The sequence below is a fragment of the Boleophthalmus pectinirostris genome, unplaced genomic scaffold (genome assembly GCF_026225935.1).
Source record: "Boleophthalmus pectinirostris isolate CB_2022bp ecotype Guang Dong unplaced genomic scaffold, ASM2622593v1 HiC_scaffold_9, whole genome shotgun sequence".
In the NCBI taxonomy this organism is placed as follows: Eukaryota; Metazoa; Chordata; class Actinopteri; order Gobiiformes; family Gobiidae; genus Boleophthalmus; species Boleophthalmus pectinirostris.
In genome coordinates, this window is record NW_026571541.1 from 4135788 (window position 1) to 4158692 (window position 22905).

A 22905-nucleotide genomic window follows, 5' to 3' on the forward strand; every position below is an offset into this window, starting at 1 on the left:
TGCAGCTGAGCAACATTCCTGGAAGTTACTGAATGGATGGACAAAGCCTGAACTTCAGTGACACCGAAACCATCCTGTCGGGATTCAGAAAGACCCGAATAATTCTAACTGGAACTGATGCTGAGTCTGACGACAGCGACACAGAAGAGGAAGTGGCGCTCTGTTTACCTCCAGAGGTCGTGGAGTTGTTCAGAAGTGACACCGAGGATGAAGAATTCAATGGATTTAGTGATTTGGAGTAAGATGGAGAGTTTGGTAAACTTGTGTTATGTTGTTTATGCTATAATTATCTGAAGAACTGTTCATATGTTAGGTTATCATACCAGACGCCTATTCAGTCTGTTGTTCTCTCTTCTATTGTTATTACTATAACTTTACTTTCAAGATAAAATGTCGGTTCCTGGTCTCTGATTTTATAACAATAAATTTCCCCCAAAAAGTATGACTTATGTATGTTTTTTCTTCTTCATTATGTATTTTTTGGCTGGTGTGACTTATACTCCGGAGCGACTTATAGTCCGAAAAATACGCTAAAAGGTAAAAGGAGCTGTTAACTTGAAAACTACCCCTTGACATGACATCACAGGGTGGAACAGGCCATTTTGACACAACTCCAGGTATGTTTTTGAGGACGTAACAACAATCCAACATCCTAAAAGCTCACAAAAGACAATTTTAAGTAATATGGGCCTTTTAAATACGGCAATATCTTCATTAAATAATATGAATAAAGCACAAGTACAGTATTACACAGTGCTTTTCCAGACGCGTACATGCAAGTGGAATGCAGGAACGTGTCTTGCCCAAGGACAGCACAACAATAAGTACTAGAGACACTGCTGTCCGGCACATGGTAATCCCCCTCGGTCTGAGGGATCAAGACAAGATTGGGCATTGGCAAGGAACATGGCAAAAAACACTGTTGATAGAAAAGGAATTAACAGGAAATGCAATCTGCGATAAGGACGAAACGGGGACTAAAACACAGTGGTCCAAAACTAGATCAAGCCCAAGTGAAATTTTCAAAAGGAGAAGAAAGAAGCAAGCAAACCTGTTCCATTTGCCACCACTGCAAGGTTGGCAATTTCAAAACGTGATATAATGTCCTGTGTAAACCAGCACATATCCTGTCTCCATGAGGTCTGTGACAAAACTGCTAACCCAGCACTTTAGATTTCTACGAACAGCTGCAGAATTCTCGCTCATATGTTAAAAGGTCCCATATTACGCCAAATTGATTCTTGTGAGAGTTTAGCTATGTTATCATGTTACCTGAAGTGTTCGTTTTCAAGTTAACAGCCACGTTTTACCTTTTGTGCAGTAGGAACATGCAATTTCAGGGCTAAAATGATCCAAATGATTCTAGTGAAGGCGTATGGAGTTTAAAAACACAGTGGAGCACTTCCTGTATTACCGCATGACATCACCAGGTGGAATAGAGTGTATTTGCTCAGCCTAAATATGCAGGGCTTGTGTTTCAAACAAAAACAACAACTTCAGGTGAGGGATGTAACAATAACCAAAATATTGTGATATCGTATCATCACAATATATCAAATTACAAGTCTCTTTCCTTAAATTCATAGTTATGGTGCAGCAATAGCTAAAAAAAGACATAGACCATGATCCTTTGCTCCATTTCAGTGTAGATTACAAGACGAAATAACAGTTCTAAGCACTTTTAAGTCTTTGGATTAAGTCTTGTCCAGGCGTTTTAAGAGGAAAAAGTCGCATATTCAGTTTTGTTTGCCTCCACAAAATATCGCAATAAATATCATACAGTGAGATGTATATCGTGAAAATATCACACCGAGAGGCTTGGATATTGTTACATCTCTAATCGTGAGCCTTCCCACCGTATCGTGAGCTTTCAAACGATATCGCAATAAATATCGTACTGTGCGGTTCATATTGTTGCTTGTTTAGAGGAAGGAAACTCATTTATGCGACACATTTGACATTTTCACTCTTTTGGTGATTAAAATGTTTGTGTTTCATTTCATATTCACTTTGTTTATTTTATTTTTTATTTTATTTATTTATTTTGCACATATAACATGACAATAAAAAGAAACACACTAGATAAAAAGTAGGTGCCGAAAGAGGCAAAAAACTCAATAGGGCTTATATAGATTAAAACACAATGAAACATCCACAATTGAAAGATTATCACACATTAGCACAAAATATCAAACATTTCCTAAAACTCTTTTTAAACAACACCTCTGATCTGCCGTCACTAACTAGATGTGAAAACTGGCTCCAGAATTTACAGCCTATGTATCGTAGGCAAAACTGAGCTCTTGATGTGACAAATTTTGGAACATGAAAATTAAAGTTTTGTATCTATGAATCTCTGCATTGTTTTTAAAATAAAATGTGTAATGTTTGGGGATAGTTGTTGAATTATAAACAATTTTATACATAAAAATACTAATTTGATAAATATTAAGAATGTTGAGGTTGGTGAATAAATGAGCAGACGATGTTAGTTGCACAAGAAAAGGTTTAACAAACACTTCTAGTATCACAGCCATGAATTGGACATTATTTTTATTGAACCGCATCAAATCAATTTGAAATATCATATCCAACGGAAAGTGCACTGTATCGAGATATGTATCGTATCATAGCCTACGTATCAAAGTATCATATCGGCAGCTTCTTAATGATACTCAGCCCTACATTTAAGATTAAGCATGTTGTATTTTGGCCACTTTTTAGGTTTAAAATTTTACTTCCTAGTTGGAAATTATGATATCAGGTTAGGGAATTCCTTAAATGTGACAATATCGAATCGTGAGACTTGGATATCGTTACACCCCTACTTCAGGTATGTTTTTGATGAGGAAACGACATTATAACATAGATCAGAAAATAGCATAGTATGGACCTTTTAATGTTCCTGGACACAGATAAATAACGTGGATTGAGGAAAAAATACTCTTGAAGTAATAATCTTGAAATAAAGAAATAGATCAAATTAAAATTGTAGTTAAAAAATATAAACAAATAACAAAATTGAACATAATTCGCAAATTGTTGATCCATAACGCGGATAGCGGAATGTCAAACTTGCAGGATATATAAGGGCGGTTATGAAGGCTGACTTAAAGATAAGACGACGTAAAAACTCTTGGACTATGTGTGTGTGACATAAACAGATCAAGAAACACGAGCTACGCAACAGTTCAGAGAGCAAAGGAAACTCTACACTGACAGCGTATGTGGCAGGACCCGAGGAGCAAGTTAAGGTCATGTTCACAGATATCTACTTCAGCCACTTCAGTCTACTTCAGGTGCATTGTGCAACTTTTTCAGCGGAGGGTCACCTGTTTGTTTCTATGGATATGTCACTGCTCTGCCTGGAATGTTCCACAGTGTGATGTTAACCAGCTCTACCCTGCATTTCTTCGATTACAGGTGGTTTTACGGCTCGAAAATACAGAGAAAAACAGGCATTCTGACGGTGAGCGGGGTCGCCTCTCCACAGATCTGACCTGGATTTTGGGCTGGTTTGGTCTCCATGAAGACAGAAAGGTTTAATGCCATACTTTGAAACATTCCAGATAAAGCAATAACATTTAAATCAAGAAAAGTATTTGAGGGACCATCCAGCAGAAAAGTTACACAATGCACCTTTAAGGATGACTTCAAGTGTCTATAACAGGTTGAACTACTCATTTTTTTTACAAAAACTTACATTTAAATTTAAGTAGCGGTGTGCAAAAATATAAATATATCGTATCGTTTAATGTGATGATATCAGGGACTGCTGTATCAATATATCACCAAGAGTATTTTTGGTATATTTTACTAAATTATTTTGTTACAGAGCTACAGTTTTGTTGCTTGTTTAGAGGAAGGAAACTCATTTGTGCAACACATTTGACATTTTCACTGTTCTGATGATTAAAATGGGTGTGTTTTATATAAACTTTGGACAAAAAGTGGTTTAACAAAGACTTGATAGTCATGATTTGGATTATTTTTTTTATTGAATCGCATCGAATCAATTTGAAATATATCGTATCGGACCGAAAGTGCACTGTATCGAGATGTGTATCGTATCGGCAACTTCTTAATGATACCCAGCTCTACATTTACGATTACCGTATTTTCCAGGCTACAGGGCGTGCTCTTAAGCCTCCAACCCCATCAAAAAACGACCATGCGCCCCACAATCCAGAGCGCCCTATACATGAATCCACTCAGGTGTTCCAGCACGACTTTAGTAAACTACAAAGCCACACCACCCGCAGAACACGCAAACACATGGAGCAGACAGCGACCACACAGCAAAAAACACCCACAGCCACACTCATCACTCCACGCCGATGAGGAACGGAACGGAGGAATGAACCGAAAAAGCGAACACTATGTGCCACTTCTATCCACAACTGAACAACTGAGTCACTGCGAACACGCCGACAATCCAGCGGTCCCAGACAGCACCCTGCCTAAACGCCACAACTGAACAAAGCAAAGAGTCACCGTGAACGCCACAAACAAAGTCCCACTCACCCATCCAACTGTTGTGTTTCGTTTAAAGTCCGGTTCGGTTTATTTGTGAAAAAAGTTCGAAAATAGACGCCTTATAATCCAGACTGTCCTATAGTGCGGAAAATACGGTCAGCTTTTCCCACTTTGGCCACATTTTAGGTTTAAAATTTTACTTCCTACTTGGAAATTATGATATCCGGCTAAGGAATGCCTTAAATGTTAACCTCGCAATGATCTTATACAGTGGTTTAAAACTCCTCTAATGTACACAGAAATTTTTTTTTAACTATATTAACAATTAATATTAACAAATAAAAATAGAAGAAAACACATTTATTTTCTTGAATTAATGTTTAAAGTATCAGAAAAATATGTTTCTTCTTAAATTGTGCTAAACGTTTGGATAGACTCCCTAGTGTGATGTCGTCAATGCATTTTAGAACTCTCCACTTCCTGTAAATTTCAACATTCAATATTTCAAAATTGGCCGACTAACACTGAAATGCTCAACTGCAGTGTCTCTCTTAAAATATATTACACAAAACAGTCTCTTCAAGCTTCAAACCATGTTATTGCCTCATCAAAAAATTGAGTTGTGTTTTGTTTCATTCACACATGTTTGAGCAATCCTGCATTTTTAGTCCGTCTACAGCTCCAAAGCTCAAATATTGCACTATTTCCTAATCTGTGTGATAATGTTGATATAATTTCCTCATCACAAACAAACCTGGAGTTGTGTTTTGCTTCATTCACACATGTTTAACACTAATAATAAAGGATTGAAAGAAACAAAACACAACTCCAGGTATGTTTTTGAGGAGGTAACATCATTTTAACATGGCTTAAAACTCATAAGAGTCCATTCTGTGTATTATAGAACCTTTAAAGGAAAGGCACGTGTAAAATGACTGAGGGAGTTGTGTCACTGAGAGCTGTGTCAAGCTGGAATTTTCTCATGAACTTATTAACAACAGGCACCAAAGATAAGACTAAATAATGCTGATAAAACAGTTTCCATTTCAAATAAAGTTATGTTTCAAGGATGAACCACTGAACAATGGTAAACACTATAGAATATCTTATTTAGTAGAACAATGAAGCGCCAAAAAGTTTTTCATCATTTCATCATTTTTTGAGATGGTGTGCATGTGTGTGTGTATGTATGTATGCGTGTATGTAGGTATGTTTGTATGTGTGTATGTAGGTATGTATGTATGTGTGTACGTAGGTATGTTTGTATGTGTGTATGTAGGTAGGTATGTATGTGTGTATGTATGTATGTGTGTATGTAGGTATATTTGTATGTGTGTATGTAGGTATGTATGTATGTGTGTGTGTATTTATGTGTGTATGTATGTATGTGTGTATGTAGGTATGTATGTATGTAGGTATGTATGTATGTAGGTATGTATGTATGCATGTATGTGTGTATGTATGCTTGTATGTATGAGACTTTATATTGAAAAATTGTCACCCCTCCCTCTGTAACTGCTGCAGCAAGCTTCGTCTTTTTGGTCTTAAAATGTCCATATTAGCTCACTCTTGATCCTGGTGTTTTTGTTTTGCCAATTTAGGGCGTGTCCACACAACATTTTTTGGTCGAAATGGAGAAGTTTATATTTGTTTTGGCCTTTCGTCCACACGGAGCCGGTGTTTTGGTTGGGCGAAAACTGTGTTTTTTGAGAACGGGTTCCAGAGTGGAGAAATCTGAGAACGCTGGCATTGCGTTGTCGTGTGGACAAGCAAATCGCAGCTTTTGGAAAATGATGACATCACGACCCCGTCATCGGCACAGTCCTCCGACGCAGCGAAGGCAGCAGCCCTCGAACTGGCCTCCACAGACCGCAAGAACATTGCCAAAATGTGACAGGTGTAGCCTACGAAGCCGCTCCCGTCGCCCAGCAACTGAGATACACTGCTAACGCTAACAACACACACCACAGATTACACATGGATCAATAACAAAGATTACACACGAGTATTTAAACTGTTGGATTTTGAGACCAATTTATTCTAATAATTCTCATCCAAATCTTATGGCTAAAAACGAAAAACTAAATAAAAACATATTTGTGGGATACATCTAAAATCGGCTAAATTACCTTAAAATTTCAAAAAACAGTGAGATGTGCATTAAATATTATCATCATTGTTAACAGCGCCACATACAGGTGTGGCAGATGTATTACATCTGTTGCCGTCGGGACGTGAATATTTATTGATCCGACACGTGTGTGGACGCAAATTTTTTTTCAGCCTGTAAAAAAAATAAATAAATAAAAAATCCAGGAGTGTTGTAGTGTGGACCTAGCATTAATGTAATGTAAATAAATTCCTATTCCTAAATTCACTTCTGTAACTGTTAGCCTCTGTGAACTTCATTTGACTGGAGCCGAACTTTATGGGTGATGTCACACTCCCTTAGTCCACTTCTTTACGCAGTCTACAAGTCTTTTTTAAGGGGGACCTGGCTAAAGTTCCTGGCAAAACTTCCTGGAAAAGGTACACTCCGATTTGAGCTGCCATGATAAAGGTTTTCACGTGTTTCGTTTGAGTATTTTGTGGAATACACAACATGAGAATCAATCAAAAAAGGTGGTACCTGTTTGCGTTCTCGTTTGGTGGGGATGTGCTGAGGGGGCTGTGGCGGGGGCTGTTGCTGTTGGGGTCCGGGGTTGATGATGACTTGGGCAGGCTGGACCGAGGCGGGGAACTGCTGCGCCGGGTAGTACGCGCCCGCTGGAGCTGAAGGACGGACACACAAAAACAGTGCATGGTTGAGTGAGTGATTCATTTATGTATTTCGGTCACAGGTTTAATCTGACATTGTTCCACAAACATATTTAACACACACAAACCGAAAAGCTGTAGGCTGAAGCTTGAACTCATTATGCCTACCTTTTATTTTTTTGTCATTGCATCATCGTGAAATTAGTGCATCTTCATAAATATAGCAAAACAAAACAAACAAGAAAGTAACAAAACAGCACGGTATAAAGTAAAGTATAAAGTAAAGTAAAGTACAAACTAAGTGGTAGTTGGTTGGTGGTTTTCAGATGACATCACAGCATTCTACACGACAATATTATTCAACACAGATGACTGGCAGCTAAAATTAATTTGGGAACATTCTAGGGATGTAACAATAACTGAAATATTGTGATATCGTATGGTCAAAGTTCTCACAATAATATCGTGGACCATCACAATATATCGAATCACAAGTCTCTTTGCTTAAATTAAGAGTTATGCTGCAGCAATAGCTAAAAAAGACAGAGAAACTACATAGACCATGATCCTTTGCTTCATTTCAGTGTAGACTACAAGAAGAAATAACAGTTCTAAGCACTTTTAAGTCTTAGTGCTTCGGATTAAGTCTTGTCAAGGCATTTTAAGAGGAAAAAATTAAATTTGACAGTTTTGTTTGCCTCGACAAAATATCGCAATAAATATCATACAGTGAGATGTATATCGTGAAAATATAGTACCAAGATATTGTTTGGATATTGTTACATCCGTAATCATGAACCTTCCCACCATATTGTGAGCTTTCCCAAGATATTGCAATAATCATCGTACTGTGAGGTTCATACCGTGACAACATCATATCGTAAGACTTGGATATTCTGAATTATATTGTAATACAGTGAGTTCTTGGGTTTAGTCCATGACTGAAAATACCAGGTTCAACATTTGTGAATGCACCTTTCCAATATTTCACGGCAAAGTACAATGTAATCAATAGGGAAAAGTAGCTCTTAAATCTCTCTCGCTCTTGGGAGTATGAAATCATCATATTCTAAAAATTGGAAAAATACCAATTTAAACATCTTTTCAAAGTGGAAGAGAGTGGTACAAGATATAAGGTCTTTTGTACAACTGTTCCAGGAGATAAACACAATTTCATCATGTTACTTCTGATTTTCTCTTTTAAAAATTTAACCATACCTCTGTGCTCATGGATTTTAATCATATTCTGCAACGATTTTGCCTTGAACTGTTTTCGACTTGCATGGATTTGTATGACAGCCTCATACCAAAACATATATAGACTTTATTTAACAGACCTTGGCATTATCGAGTGTTGGTATTACAACTTATCGTTTAATATATGAAGGCTGGAACTATATATTTAAGGGTTCAATATTGTCTTGTGTACAATTTCTTTGTAAATATGGAGAGATTTTGGGGTATTTTTGTTGTAATATAATCATGTTTAAGCTGTAAAAGGTTGAACAAGTCACTTCTCTGGCTAATCACTAACAAATAGTACATTCTCAGGCTTTTTTAATGATACTATCTATTTAAAAATGGTTCACTGGGATTATCTTGCTTTCTGTCAGTGGCATCTTGGTGTAACTTGGTGTAACTCAGTGTAACTTGATGTAACTCGGTGGCGGCGCTAACAGATCAGACTTCAATTTTTTTTTTTATCATGACAGGCCTATGATACCGGAAATTAAAGCAACACTGTGCAACTTGCTGGAGGTGGAGTGTCACCTGCAAGATACCATGGAAATACCGTAGTTAAAACCAAACTTTGAAACATTCTCCATGGGGATAAATAATATTACCTAATATGACGTAAAACATATGGCAAAAGGAACCACATTTCCATGGACAAAAGCAAGGGGGCGCACTTGACCCAATTGTACAGGTGAAGTTTGAAGAAATGAAAGTGAGTGAGCTAGTGGTGTCCTTGGTAATATCGCTCAATGCAACTTAAGTTTAGTTTAGTCTTGATATGAGGGAACACTAGCCAGGCTGGTGCCACCTAGTGCCTCCGCTCAATTTCATTTCTCTCCAGCGATTAGGTCAGGAATCGTAATACAATAGACGGTTCGCAAAAACCCCGGAAGTGCAAGTTCGGGCACCAGCCAATCAGCAAAGAGCCATATATTCAGTGTTGTCAACGATTCCCGAGATCGAGGATTTAAAGCCGGAACTAAGAAAATGTTTGTTGAATTTTATCAAGGGGAAAGACGTTATTGTCCTTCTTCCTATGCGATTTGGGAAATGCTTAATATACCAGTTAGCCCCGTTTGCGGCGCATTACATACATCACAACCAAATAGCAGCGATTGATTAAATAAAAAAAAATACCCGCCTAAAGCCGTGCGAACGAATTCTAACACTGTGGGGTCAGACGGTTTCTACAAAGTGGAAGTGAAACTGGCTGATGAATCAGGCTAAGGGAACACTGCAGTCTGGTTGAATGATTATGGAAAAAAAAAAATTAACTATATTTTTTAAGGACAAGCAATTTATGTCTTAATAATGTAATAATTTAAGTAATAATAAGAAGAACTCTGTCCAAGTTAACAAATAAAACATGTCTGGAAGAATTCACAAAAAGACTCAAAGATAAATAATGACTCAATGACTGAAATAATACCAGTACCTCACCAAGGGATTTTGGAATTACACCACTGTGCTGAATAACAAAAATTTGGTTAATTAAATGCCTATTACTATTGTACATGTATCATTCTGAAGGCCGACTCTGCACGAATAAATAGACAATGGTTCATGTTTTATAGGAATCTAACTGTACCCAAAGGCTCGCCCTCTTTCTTATAATCGCCTCAATTTCCTGCGCCCGCTAAAATGAGAAACACTCTGGCATTTTTGTTTTGTGAAGGAGCTCACCGGAGGAAAAAGGCTGGAGACCCCTGGCCTATACACTACTTTACACTATACTACATCTGGTTTACTGGTTTAAAAAATATTAAGAAAATAAATATGACTAATGAGAGCAAAGGAAGGACAATGAAAGACAAACTTAAGTTGGACATTTCACACCAGATTAAAAGGTGTACTATAAATATTGAATTTACATAGGCTGGTCATAGCTATTTTTTTAATTTTTTTTTATTTGATTATTTAATTGGTCTGATGCAAAATTTAGCTTTTTTTTTTTCTTTAGCAAAAAAATACACATGAGTAAAACGTACCTTTGGAATTTAAGGAAAAAGGCTTCAGGACAAACTGAAAACTGCAGCAGCACATACACGTTTCACTCTGCATACCAACCTATGAAAACTTAATTGACTTAACATTTTTGTCATTTTTAGCTGTTCTAATTACCCCCCGTTAAATCTGCCCAGACCAAGTTACAGAAGCTTCAAGCAAAATCCGTTAAAGCCATAGCATATTTTTGTATTTTGGATCCGTTAAAGGTACACTGTGTAACTTCTGGTGGAGGGTCTGCCATCTGCTTGTCTCTATAAAGATAATTCTGTTTTGAATTGATTATTCCACAGTATGGAGATAAACTCGATAATCACCATGGAGACAGGTTAATGGTCAGATCTCTGTACAAAAATATCAAAATATCAACATATCGTATCGTTTAATGTGATGCTACAGTATTGATATCATGAGCTGCTGTATCGACATAGCGCCAAGAGTATTTTTTGGTATATTTTACTATCTAGGGATGCAACAATAACCAAAATATCGTGATACCGCAATCTTGAAAAGTTGCACAATAATATCGTGGGGTGTCACAATATATCAAAATACAAATTCTTTTGCTTAAAAACATGTTTTTACAGTAGCAACAACTTATATACATAGAGAACTACATATCCCATGATTCATTTCAGTGCAAACAACATGAAGAGATATGCTTGTTACTTGAATTCTTGGGATTATAACGGAAATAATTCACACCGAAATCTTGTCAAGGTATTTTAAAAGCAGAAACATGTCCTATCTACAGTTACATTAGCCTCCCCAAAATATCGCAATAAATATCGATGCATATAATGATAATATCATACTGAGAGATTTGGATATCGTTACATTCCTACTAAAATTAGAGTCTTTTATATTAACTTTGCACAAAAAGTGGTTTAACAAAGACGGCCATGAGTTAGGCTTTATTTTTATTGAACCGCATCGAATTAATTTGAAACGTATCGTATTGAATTGTACCGAATCGTAAGCTCGCTGTATCGAGATATGTATCGTATCGTGGCGTATATATCGAGGTATTGGCAACTTCTTAACGATTACTGCACATGGTAAGAATTGAAGTTTGTTTAAGATTTTTTTGAGCTATAAAACACTTGAATTGAACAAATGCAAGGGAGATATGCTCAATTCTCTACTGTGGAATATTCCAGAGAACCATCCACCTTAGAAGTTACATAGTGCAGCTTTAATTCCATTTTAAATAAGTGAAATATAACATTCTTCGCCCACATCTGCAAACCTACAATCTGTGTTTACCTAATAATTCCTGCCTCACATTAAAAAGCTCAGTGTGACAGAGACCTGGGTCGCCGGGGTCACTCTGAGTAAATAAAGACCAGATAGAACAGAAGATGGTCGGCATAGTTTGAGTCCTGAATTCCAAAACACGGATTTGGCGAGGACTGCTTCCTATCACTGTTTTAACTAAACTTGACTCCTCATAAAGACAGCTCACCAAAGCGTTTACCGAGATAATCAAGTAGTTTTAAATATTTTTGTAAGACGTAAACAGCAGACTTCCTTTCCTTAAAGAGCTCGCATACCTCTAAGCTGTGCGCGTTTTGCCCTTTCCTCCAATCACACCCAGTAACCAAACATGACAAGTCACATTGGAGGTGCATTTTTTTCCATAAATCTTGCATATTTTTGAGTCCCCCCCTCCCCTTGCTTCACAGCAGTCACGTATCAACGCCATAGGTAGACTCTGCAAGCAATGACGGAGCAGTCTATAGGAGTCTTTGCAAAACTGTATTCCCAAGAGGTCTGGCTATACACAAGCAGTTCTTTTTCAACATATTTCCAAAGAAAGAAGAAGAAAAAGAACAGATTTAAACACAACGCCAAGAAGCCAGCAGACATATTTGACACATTACCTGCTGCAACTAGTGACAGCCCATTTTGAAAAACGTCTTCGACTAGTAAATGGTCTTTTTTTTCCCCCTTTTCTGCGAAGGCCTGGCTGTTTTTTCCTGCCCGGTGAACTCTCCCTCTCTCTCCCCCTCTGCATGCATTTCAGTCTAACTCACATTACTGAGTCTGCATTGTTGACCAGGCGCAGCACGGCCTAAATATAGTCAAAAACCCACAGCAGAGACCGCGCGCCAGGGCGAAAGGGAGCGAAGGTAGAAGGGAGATAAAAGAGGGGGGCGAACCTGAGCCCCCGAAAGTTCGCCAAGACTTTATTTTTATGTAATGTCTTGATAGTTCAAATGTCGAGATGTCTTAGAAACTGGAGGTTAGTTTTTAGGGAGGTGAGAAGAAGCATAGACAGGACCACCTACCCTCATCGTCCTCCTGATCTTGCTCCTGAGAGGCTCGGTTTCCCATGTTGAAAAGTAAAACTAAACTGACAGCGAGAGGGAGCGAGAGAGAGGGGGCAGAGCGGGGACCCCCTCTCCAAACTTGCCTGTCAGTTGTACAGGTGCCCGAGCAGAATGAGGGCTTTTAAAAGTGGAGTCCTGCCTCTTCCAGCGTCTCTGTGCTTTGCTCCGCCCCCTGACCTTCCTCAATCCTCCCTCGCCTTTCACTTTTTCTGCAGATTGCGGCTGAGATTGGCTGAGCGGTTTAGGTATCACTCATGGTGGTAACTTTATCTTTTACTACTCCAGTTTGACACGAACCATAACAATGTGCTGTATTGTATAAGATAATTCTTCTTTCTCTCCTTTGCATTCTTTTTTGTATGTGTAACTTTATGACACTGAATGAAATAAACTGTATTGTATCCTTTTCACTACATTAAAAATACAAATATAGATATGCAGGGTATCCCCAAGTTTGACAACCCCAAATTTAAAACTTTTTAAGACCTTTTTAAGACCACTTAAGTGAAAATTAAGACCAACATCACACTCATTATGTGGGTGATAAACACCAGATCCAATTCTAAAAACAACCAACCAACTACTAGTACTATATCTAGAATCTAAGAGTGTGATTTCAAGTTGTTGTTTTTTTTTTATCTCCCTCCATTTAGCCCAGTTGAGTATACAAAAAAACAGGTTAATGAAATTTAAGACCTTTGTGGAAAAAAAAAAAAGACTCGGGCAATTAAGACTTTTTAAAGCCTTAATTTAGGAACTTGAAATTTGAGACCTTTTTAAAGACTTTTAAGACGCTACCTTGATATAATTAATAAAAAAGGAAAAAAGGAAAAAAAAAAAAAAAAAGAAAAGCACCATTACGCTATCTGATTAACATTTGGTGGTTACCGTATTTTCCACACTATAAGGCACTCTGGATTATAAGGCGCACTGTCATTAAATGGTCAATTTTCAAACTTTTTTCACAAATAAACCGCACCGGACTTTAAACGAAACACAACAGTTGGATGGATCAGTGGGAGTTTGTTTGTCGTGTTCACAGTGACTGGGCTTTGTTCAGTTGTGGTGTGTAGGGAGGGTGCTGTCTGGGACCAACGGATTGTTGGCATGTCCGCAGTGACTCAGTTATTCAGTTGTGTCTAGAAGTGACACATTGCACTCGCTTTTTCGGTTCGTTCCGTTCCTCGTCGGCATGGAGTGACGAGTGTGTCTGTGGGTGTTTTTCTCTGTGTGGTCGCTGTCTGCTCCATGTGTGTTTGTGTGCACTGCGGTTTTGCAGTTTTGTAGTGTACGGAAGTCGTGCTGGGACACCTGAGTGGATTGGTGTATAGGGTGCTCTGGATTATAGGGCGTGCAGTCGTTTTTTTGATGGGGTTGGAGGCTTAAAAGTGCGCCCTATTGCCCGGAAAATACAGTACTTTTGCTGTTGCACTTTAATTTTTATTTTCTATTTCCATGGAATCAGGCAAGCTACTGTACCTTTAAAAAAAAAAGTTAAAGCCATACTTCGGAAAATGCACCACAGATAAGTTTCACTCTATAGTGTGGAAAATTATGGCCAAAGGAACAGCAATTTTCCACAGAAACAAGCAGGAAGAGGCCATTCTCCAGGTCAAGTATGAGTCAAGTTTGTGGAGACACAAGCCCACTCACAGTGAGGATGCAATAAATGTTATTTTGGGTAAAAAGTACTGTAGTTTTTAACATTATATATAGTGGTTGGAGTGTGTGTCATCAAAACTGTATTAAAAGTACAATTATTTTTTTCTGAATTTTTGTTGTTGAAGATTCAATACGAGTTTGATTTAGTATTTTCAATGGAATGATCAATTTATGAAAGTATCCGGTAATACAGTACAGGAAGCAAGATAAACAAAAAACGCATTTCATTATAAATCTAAAATTGCATTAAGTCTTTAGCCACGATTACAAACGCGATTAGCCTTGGTATGGGTCCAGGTGGCTCCCATTTCCTCTCCGGGACGGGGGATAGGAGACACTGCTGCAGTTACAAAGGGAGTAGGGAGGGGGTGCTCTGTTTGGACAGGGTCAGTTGAACCAGATGACTCAACTGGAGGGGTGGGCGTCTTAAAAATATCCTGTCACCAGAGTCTGAGCGAACCAGGATTTGGTACACAGGGGGCGTGTTTTTTTTACTTCTAGTGAAAAGGACTGTTTGGACTGACAGGGCTTAAACACTTATAAAGCTGCACTTTTTGCTTGGGGGTCTGTCGCCTGCTTGTTTCTATGGAGATGTCATTGCTCTGCTTAGAATGTTCCACAGTGTGATATTAAACAGCTCTACCTTACATTTATTCATTTACAGGTGGTTTTATAGCTCAAAAATACCTTAAAAACAGATATTCTGACTGAGTTGGGTCACCTCTCCACAGATATAACCTGTAACTTGCTCTGGTTCAGTCTCCATGAAGATAGGAAGGTTTAATACCATACTGCGAAACACTCAAGACAAAGTAATAACATCTTCACAAACAAAATTTGACAGGCTCTCCACAAGACAAATTACAAAATGCACTTTTAAAAGGACAAGGAAGAGGCGGAGGAACACAAGAGGCTGACTTCTTGACACCAGTCTGTTGCTATTTTTGCGACTTATTTAGAATTTACTATTAACATTTACATATTTTTTTGTCTTTTTTATTATAATATATTGTGATGTGTTTCTGATACAATACATATCTCGATACAAGGGCCACGATACGATATATATCTCGATACAGCGCACTTTCGGTTCGATGATATATTTCAAATCCATTCAATACGGTTCAATAAAAAATAAAGGCTAAATCATGGCTGTGACACTAAAAGTCTTTGTTAAACCACTTCTTGTGCAAAGTTCATATGAAACACAAACATTTTACTCATCAAAACTGAAAATGTCAAATGTGTCGCATAAATTAGTTTTGTTCCTCTAAACAAGCAACAAAACTGTAGCTGTAACAAAATAATTTAGCAAAAAATATGCTTGACGATACAGCAGCTCATGATATCGATACTGAATCATCACATTAAACAATATAATGTGTCGATATTTTGATATTTCTGCAAACCCCCATTGCCAAATATGTTGAAATAATATAAAATTTAAGATATCCCAGGCCTGGGTAAAAACATTAAACGTGCACTGTGTAACTTTTTCATGTTTCTCTCCATAGAGAGATTGCCTGGAATGTTCCACAGTATGGCATTACACTTATTTCTACAAAGACAGCAGGAAACGCTACAGGGCTAGGTTACATATCAGATCTGCGGAGAGGCAAGCCGCTCAAAGTAAGAATGCAAGTTTTTAGGTCAACAACAACCCATGTTATTAAGTAAATGAAGGACACGTTTAAGGCCATACTGAGACATTTTAGACAAAACAATAAAATCTCCATGGAGACAAGCAGGTGGTGGACTGGACCAGAAATGTTTAACGCTGGAATGTCCCTTGATGTGACATTAAACACATCTATTAAGCATTTATTAATTACAGGTGTTTCTATTGCTGTAAAATACAATAATACTTTGTTATTATCATACTTTGTGATGTGTGTGTGCTACTGTGTCTAAATAACTTTCGTTGCGAATCAATAAAGTTTGTCTAACTCTTCTAAACATGAGGTTGCGAAATGTATGTGGGCATGTTGGAAGAAATCCACGTAGACCTTCTGTTGTTAAGCAAGCTGGGCAATAAATCAATTAATGTGATGTACTGCGTGTGATTTGGTTACTTTGTAAGATTAACGGGTCCATATATTACGCTATTTTATGATCTATGTTATAATGTTTCCACATCACAAACAGACCTGGAGTTGCGTTTTATTTCATTCACACGTTTTAACTTACAAAACCTGCAGATTTAGGCTCAGTTCTTTGCTCAAACAGAAAACGCTGTAATCATGAGGTAATACAGGAAGTGCTCCACTATGTTTTTAAACTCCACACACCTTCACTGGAATAATTTGGATGATTTCAGACCTGGAAATTCCAATCTCTACTAAACGAGAGGTAACTTGAAAACTACCGCTGCATGACATCACAAGGTGGAATAGCGCATATTAAAGGGACAGGTCAGATTTTTGGACATAGGGCCTCATTTCCTAGTGAGCCAGAGCATTGGAGACGTGTGGAGACACTTTTTGAAATATTCCATCCAGTCCTTGTATTTGCAGAGGTCGCTGGTGCTAGGCTAGTGCATGTCAATGGCCATAGTTAGCCTGTCACTAAAAACAGTCTTACTCACTCCACAAAACACCTGGAAGTAAAACTATTATTACACCAGACTGTCCATGTAAATGTCTGTGTTGACACAATAATGTTTGAAATAAAACTAACCTTGCATCGCATGAAACGTTGCATGCTGAGGGACTATTTTCTCAGCAGCAGCGAGATTTTACTTTGCCGGTAAGATAGGTGCTAAGTGATATCAGTCAGCCACTGCCAAACTTTTCTACACATAAATCCTTCAAACGCTAGGTTGGTTGTACGTTAAATTATTTAATTATTACCATATTTTCTGGGCTATTAAGCCTCCAACCCCCCCCAAAAAACGGCCGCGCATCCCACAATCCAGAGCGCCCTATACACGAATCCACTTGGGTGTCCCAGGACAGTAAACTACAAAGCCGCACCACCTGCAGAACACACAAACACACACGGAGCAGACAGCAACCACACAGCGAAAAAAACACCCGCAGCCACACTCATCACTCCACGCCAACAAGGAACGGAACGGAGGAACAAACCGTAAAAGCGAGTGCAATGTGCCACTTCTAGACACAACTGAACAACTGCCGACAATCCAGCGGTCCCAGACAGCACCCTCCCTACACGCCACAACTAAACAAAGTCCAGAGTCACCGTGAACACACCAAACAAAGTCCCACTGACCCATCCAACTGTTGTGTTTCCTTTAAAGTCCGGTGCGGTTTATTTGTGAAAAAAGTTTGAAAATTGACCATTTAATAACAATGTCTTATAATCCAGAGCAACTAATAGCCCGGAAAATACGGTATTAAATTACTCTATTGACACAGACATTTACATGGACAGTCTGGTGTAATAACAGATTTGCTTTGGGTGTTTTGTGGAGTGGGTAAGACTGTTTTTAGTGGAAGGCTAACTATGGCCATTGACATGCACTAGCCTAGCACCAGAGACCTCTGCAAATACAAGGACTGGATGGAATATTTTAAAAAAGTGTCTCCACATGTCTCCAACACTCACGAGGAAATGAGGTCCTTTATCCAAAATTCCAGACTGTCCCTTTAAGTTTTGAAGATGTAGACAGACTAATAATAAAAAGTTACTCAAACATGTGTGACTGAAACAAAACACAACTCCAGGTCTGTTTTTGTTGACGTAACAACATTATAACTTGGCTTAAATCTCCAAACAGTCAAATTTGCCTAATATGGGACTTTTAAATTGGGAAAAAAAATACAAATTTCCAAAACGAACACAAGACGCTATACCTGATTTTTATGTGGAAAACAGAACTACTTAATTGTTGTAGCAGTCAATTTATCTCTCACTTTCTACATTCCTAGCGCTCTAATTATTAACTGCAATGAGCTTGCTTTTAACACCATTAAAAAGCAAGACAGAAAAAAAATGTTATTACAATAGTTAATTCTAATGACAACTAGCATGCTAACAGTGTGGCAGCCTTACGTCCTGGTTCATAGAGAAAACAAATGCTCTATAATTCGATGCAGACAGCAGACAGTGGCCTCATTTTGACCCCAAGAGCCGTTTTTTACGATATATCTGTAGAGGGGCGAGACAAATTGAACTTTATTACATGAAAGAAATCAGGTACAGCCGCTTTAAGGTACTGGCTGTAACATGCTCTCCTGACTGATTTAAAACAGAAATATAATCTCATTTGAACCTGGGACGACATACAGTATATTTACATACAGCCTTGGGTTTACTGCAATTGATTTTAGTCATTAAATTGCGGCAATGTGTAACTTTTCTGGTGGAGGGTCTGTCATATGCTTTTCTCCATGGAGATGTTATTGCTTTGTCTGGCATTAAACCTTTCTGTTTTCATGAAGACTGAACCAGTACAACTTACACGTCAGATCAGAGGAGAGGCGACCCCACTCACAGTCAGAATGGCTTTTTTCTAGGGAATATAATATAATATAAAATCACCAAGGTAGAGTCGGTTAAAACTGAGGCACTAACCTAACAAAAATAGTTTTATAAATTTGAACATTTTACAGTACGATGTTGTGAAAATCTACGTGTACCAACTTCAAATTCAAATAATTGTCAAATAGGGCTGGGTATCATTAAGAAGTTGCCGATATGATACATACCCCGATACATAGGCCACCATATGATACGCATCTCGATACAGTGATCTTACGATTCGATATGATACATTTCAATTCAGTTCGATATGGTTAAAAAAAAAAAAAATGTCTTAATCATGGCTGTGATACTAAACGTCTCTGTTAAACTACTTCTTGTGCAAAGTGAATATGAAAAACATTTTAATCATCAAAACAGTGGAAATGTCAAATGTGTCACTTAAACGAGTTTCCTTCCACTGAACAAACAACAAAACTGTAGCTCTGTAGCAAAATAATTTAGTAAAATATACCAAAAAATACTCTTGGTGATATATCGATACAGCTGCCCACGATACTGATACTGTATCATCACATTAAACCAGGCATGTCCAAACTACGGCCCGTGGGCCAAATGCGGCCCTCAGACAAATTTTTCTTGGCCCTCAGGCTTTCAGGTGAATTGGCCCAAATTACCTTGCATCAATATTAACTTTTTACTGCAAGTTTTTTGAAAATCTACCTTGATAAAACAAATTTTTAATATTTAGTGTGTGATTTTAAGGATTTTAGCATGAATAAAGTCTGATGGCTCATTCTAACACGTTAAACATGCACATGTTTTAATTATTCACTGTACTGAGCTCCAGTCGAGGCCCTCGGTCAGACCTCTGCTTCATCTGTGTTTACATATGTGGCCCTTGATGAAAAAAGTTTGGACATCACTGCATTAAACAATACGATATATCAATATTTTGATATTTTTGCACACCCCTATTGCCAAATATGTTGAAATAATATATAATTTAAGATGTCTCAGGCCTGGGTGAAAGCATTAAATGTGCCCTGTGTAACATTTCATCTGTTTCTCTCTATAGAGATATTGCCTGGAATGTTCCTCAGTATGGCATTACATTTATCTCTACAAAGACAGCAGGCGACACCACAGAGCCAAGTTAAATATCAGATCTGTGGAGAGGCAAGCCCACTTACAGCCAGGTCAAAAAAAACCCAACAACAACAACAAAAAACATGTTATTGAGTAAATGAAGAAGGACACGTTTAAGGCCCCGTCCACACTAGTACGTATTTGAGTCTTTTTCGTTGTGGATGCAGTTTTTGATCACACTAATCCGATTGAAAACAGCTCCAGAGAAGGAACCATCTGGTGCTGCCAGCTCCTGCGAATTGTTTTGAGTATGGATCTGATCTGGCACTGTGTGAACACCTGAAAACGCTGATACGCTGATGTAGTTCTATGCGCCGCAAAGTAATTCACCACCAAAACGCTAAGAGGCTAGAATATATGTCCATCCATATATACGGTCTTTGTGTACAAACTGCAGACATATAATCTCTGAAAAGTTTCACACGAGCCATCTTCAACGTGACAGAAGCACAGAACAGATTCACCGGCAGCAGAACACCCCACTGTCACAGAAAGAACACTCATATTCCACTGAGTCGTGCCCTTTAGTGTGACAGAAGCTGAACTGCATCAGCGCACAATAGCGAGCTGTTTTTTGAGCTCTTGGTTTATGCAAATTAGTCATGTGTTTCTGTAAAACGTAAACAAATATGCTTAAAGCTGTGTGGATAGGGAAGACTTGCGGACACAGAAACGACGTGTCTGGACGCAGATCGTTTCTGATACAGTGAACATAGTCTAAGGCCATACCGAGACATTCCAAACAAAACAATAAAATCTCCATGGAGACAAGCAGGTGGTGGAGTGTCCACCAGAAATGTTAAACTCTGGAATGTTCCATGGTATGACATTAAACACATATATTTAGCATGTATTAGTTATGGGTGTTTCTGTTGCTATAAAATACAATAATTCTCTGTTAATAGGGTTGCCTCTACACAGATCTGGCCTGTAACATATGACAGATGATTATGATGGAACATTCTAGACAAAGCAGTTACATCTCCACAGAGACTAGCAGGTGCCAGACCATACGGTGCACCAGAAAAGTAACGCAGTGAGTGCACCTTTAAGAGAGACGTATTCCTAAAAAGTTCACTCTCCAGCTCCGGCAGTACCTCAAACGTGGCCCCGGTGGCAGGTAGTGATGGATGGGGTGAATGTGGAGAATGCACTTCCCTACAAGGTCAACAACGTCCACCTTCAATCTGAGTGTTTACATCACAGAAATGGAAACAAACTCCCAAAACATTATCAACACTGATGTATTTATAGAGACAAGGTTAAAATGAACCACGTCTCATTGTCACATGATCCTTTAGTTTGGGTCATGTGCTCTTATTTTCGTCATGTGATTTATGGTATTTCTATTTAAAGGCCCCATATTCGACAAAACTGACTCCCGTGAGCTTTCAGACACGTTAGAATGTTGTTACCTCCTCAAAAACAGACCTGGAGTTGTGTTTTGTTTCATTCACACGTTTGAGTAATCCTGCATTATTACACAGTCTACATTTACAGAGTTTAAAATGTTCTGATCCACCTTCATGTCATGACGCGGTAGTTTTCAAGTCAACAGCTACATTTTACCTTTTGTTAAGCGAAGATCGGCAATTCCAAATGACTGAAATTATTCAAGGTCAAGGTTTATGGAGTGTAAAAACACATAGGAGCACTTCCTGTATTGACACATGACATCACAAGGTAGATCAGAGTGTTTATAGTTTGAGAGAAGAACTCGGCCAAAACGTGCAGGGTTTGTGTGGAAATGAAACAAAACACACCTCCAGGTCTGGTTGTGATAAGGAAACTACATTATTACAGAGATCGGAACATCTAAAGCAGACCACAGTCCAGTGTTATTGTGTTCTACAACCACAGAAATAACCAGACAAATAAAAATAAAAACAAGAAACAATAAGAATTAAATAATAACATGATCAAATGGAGCCCAATGCCCAATGTAATTTCTCTGGTGAAGGGTCTGGTAAGTGCTTGTGTCCTTGGAGCTGTTAATGCTTTGTCTGGATTTTTTATTTTGGATGTATTTATTTAGAAGTATTTTTATTGCTCAGATCTGACCATAGATCGTATAAAGAAGTGGACAAAGGGAGTGTTCGGCTCCAGTCAAATGAAGCTCACAAGGCCAGCAGTTACAGGGTGAATTTGGAGCAGAATTCCATGTTAGGAAGAGAAAATGATTTACGGACAAAATAGCAAAAATAAAAACACCAGGATCATGTAGAGTGGGTTAAGACGGACGTTTTACAATAGCATTTACATTAGACAAGCAGGTCCCAATTTTTTTTTGTTTTACTGTGCACAGCAAAAACTGGAAGGATAAAATTTCAGGATAAAATATTTCAGAGTTGTTTTTAACCCAAAAAGTGTTATTTTAACTATTTGAAAGTTAAATGGGGGTTGGAGTTGGGGTTATTTCTCAGAGTTGATATGGTTCCCCTAGAGTTCACTCAACTTCCCTTGGTGTTAATTTGGCAACTCCCACCCACCACTTCAAACTCCCACGAGAGAAGACCCGTTTGAAGCAGTTTCAGTACATCATTTCATCTTAAATTAACTAAAATAAAATGTAAAAATAAAAGACCTCTGTGTGTTGTTTAGCTAAATCAGGATAACCCTACAAAGTGTTATCCATTTACTCTCAAAACGTTAATATAACTCTTGATTTCAGGGTTAAACAGGAACTTTGGTCCAGTGTTACTTAATTAACATTTCCAAAAATGTTAAATTAACCCTAGAACAGACTGGACTCATATAAACCCTGAGAAAATGTTAAAATTGATTATTTGAAAGTCAATTTTAACACTTACACTCACTAACAAGGTATATACTTTTAATCTAATTC

General features: G+C 38.1%; 1 protein-coding gene across 1 annotated transcript in view; it reads right to left on the bottom strand.

Annotated features, from left to right (window-relative positions):
• Positions 1-22905, bottom strand: part of LOC110163268 (eukaryotic translation initiation factor 4 gamma 1-like) — an 85318-nt gene that overhangs the window by 41288 nt on the left and 21125 nt on the right. The window contains 1 exon segment of the mRNA XM_055166795.1: positions 7106-7248. Within this exon segment, the coding sequence (XP_055022770.1) occupies positions 7106-7248 (143 nt within the window).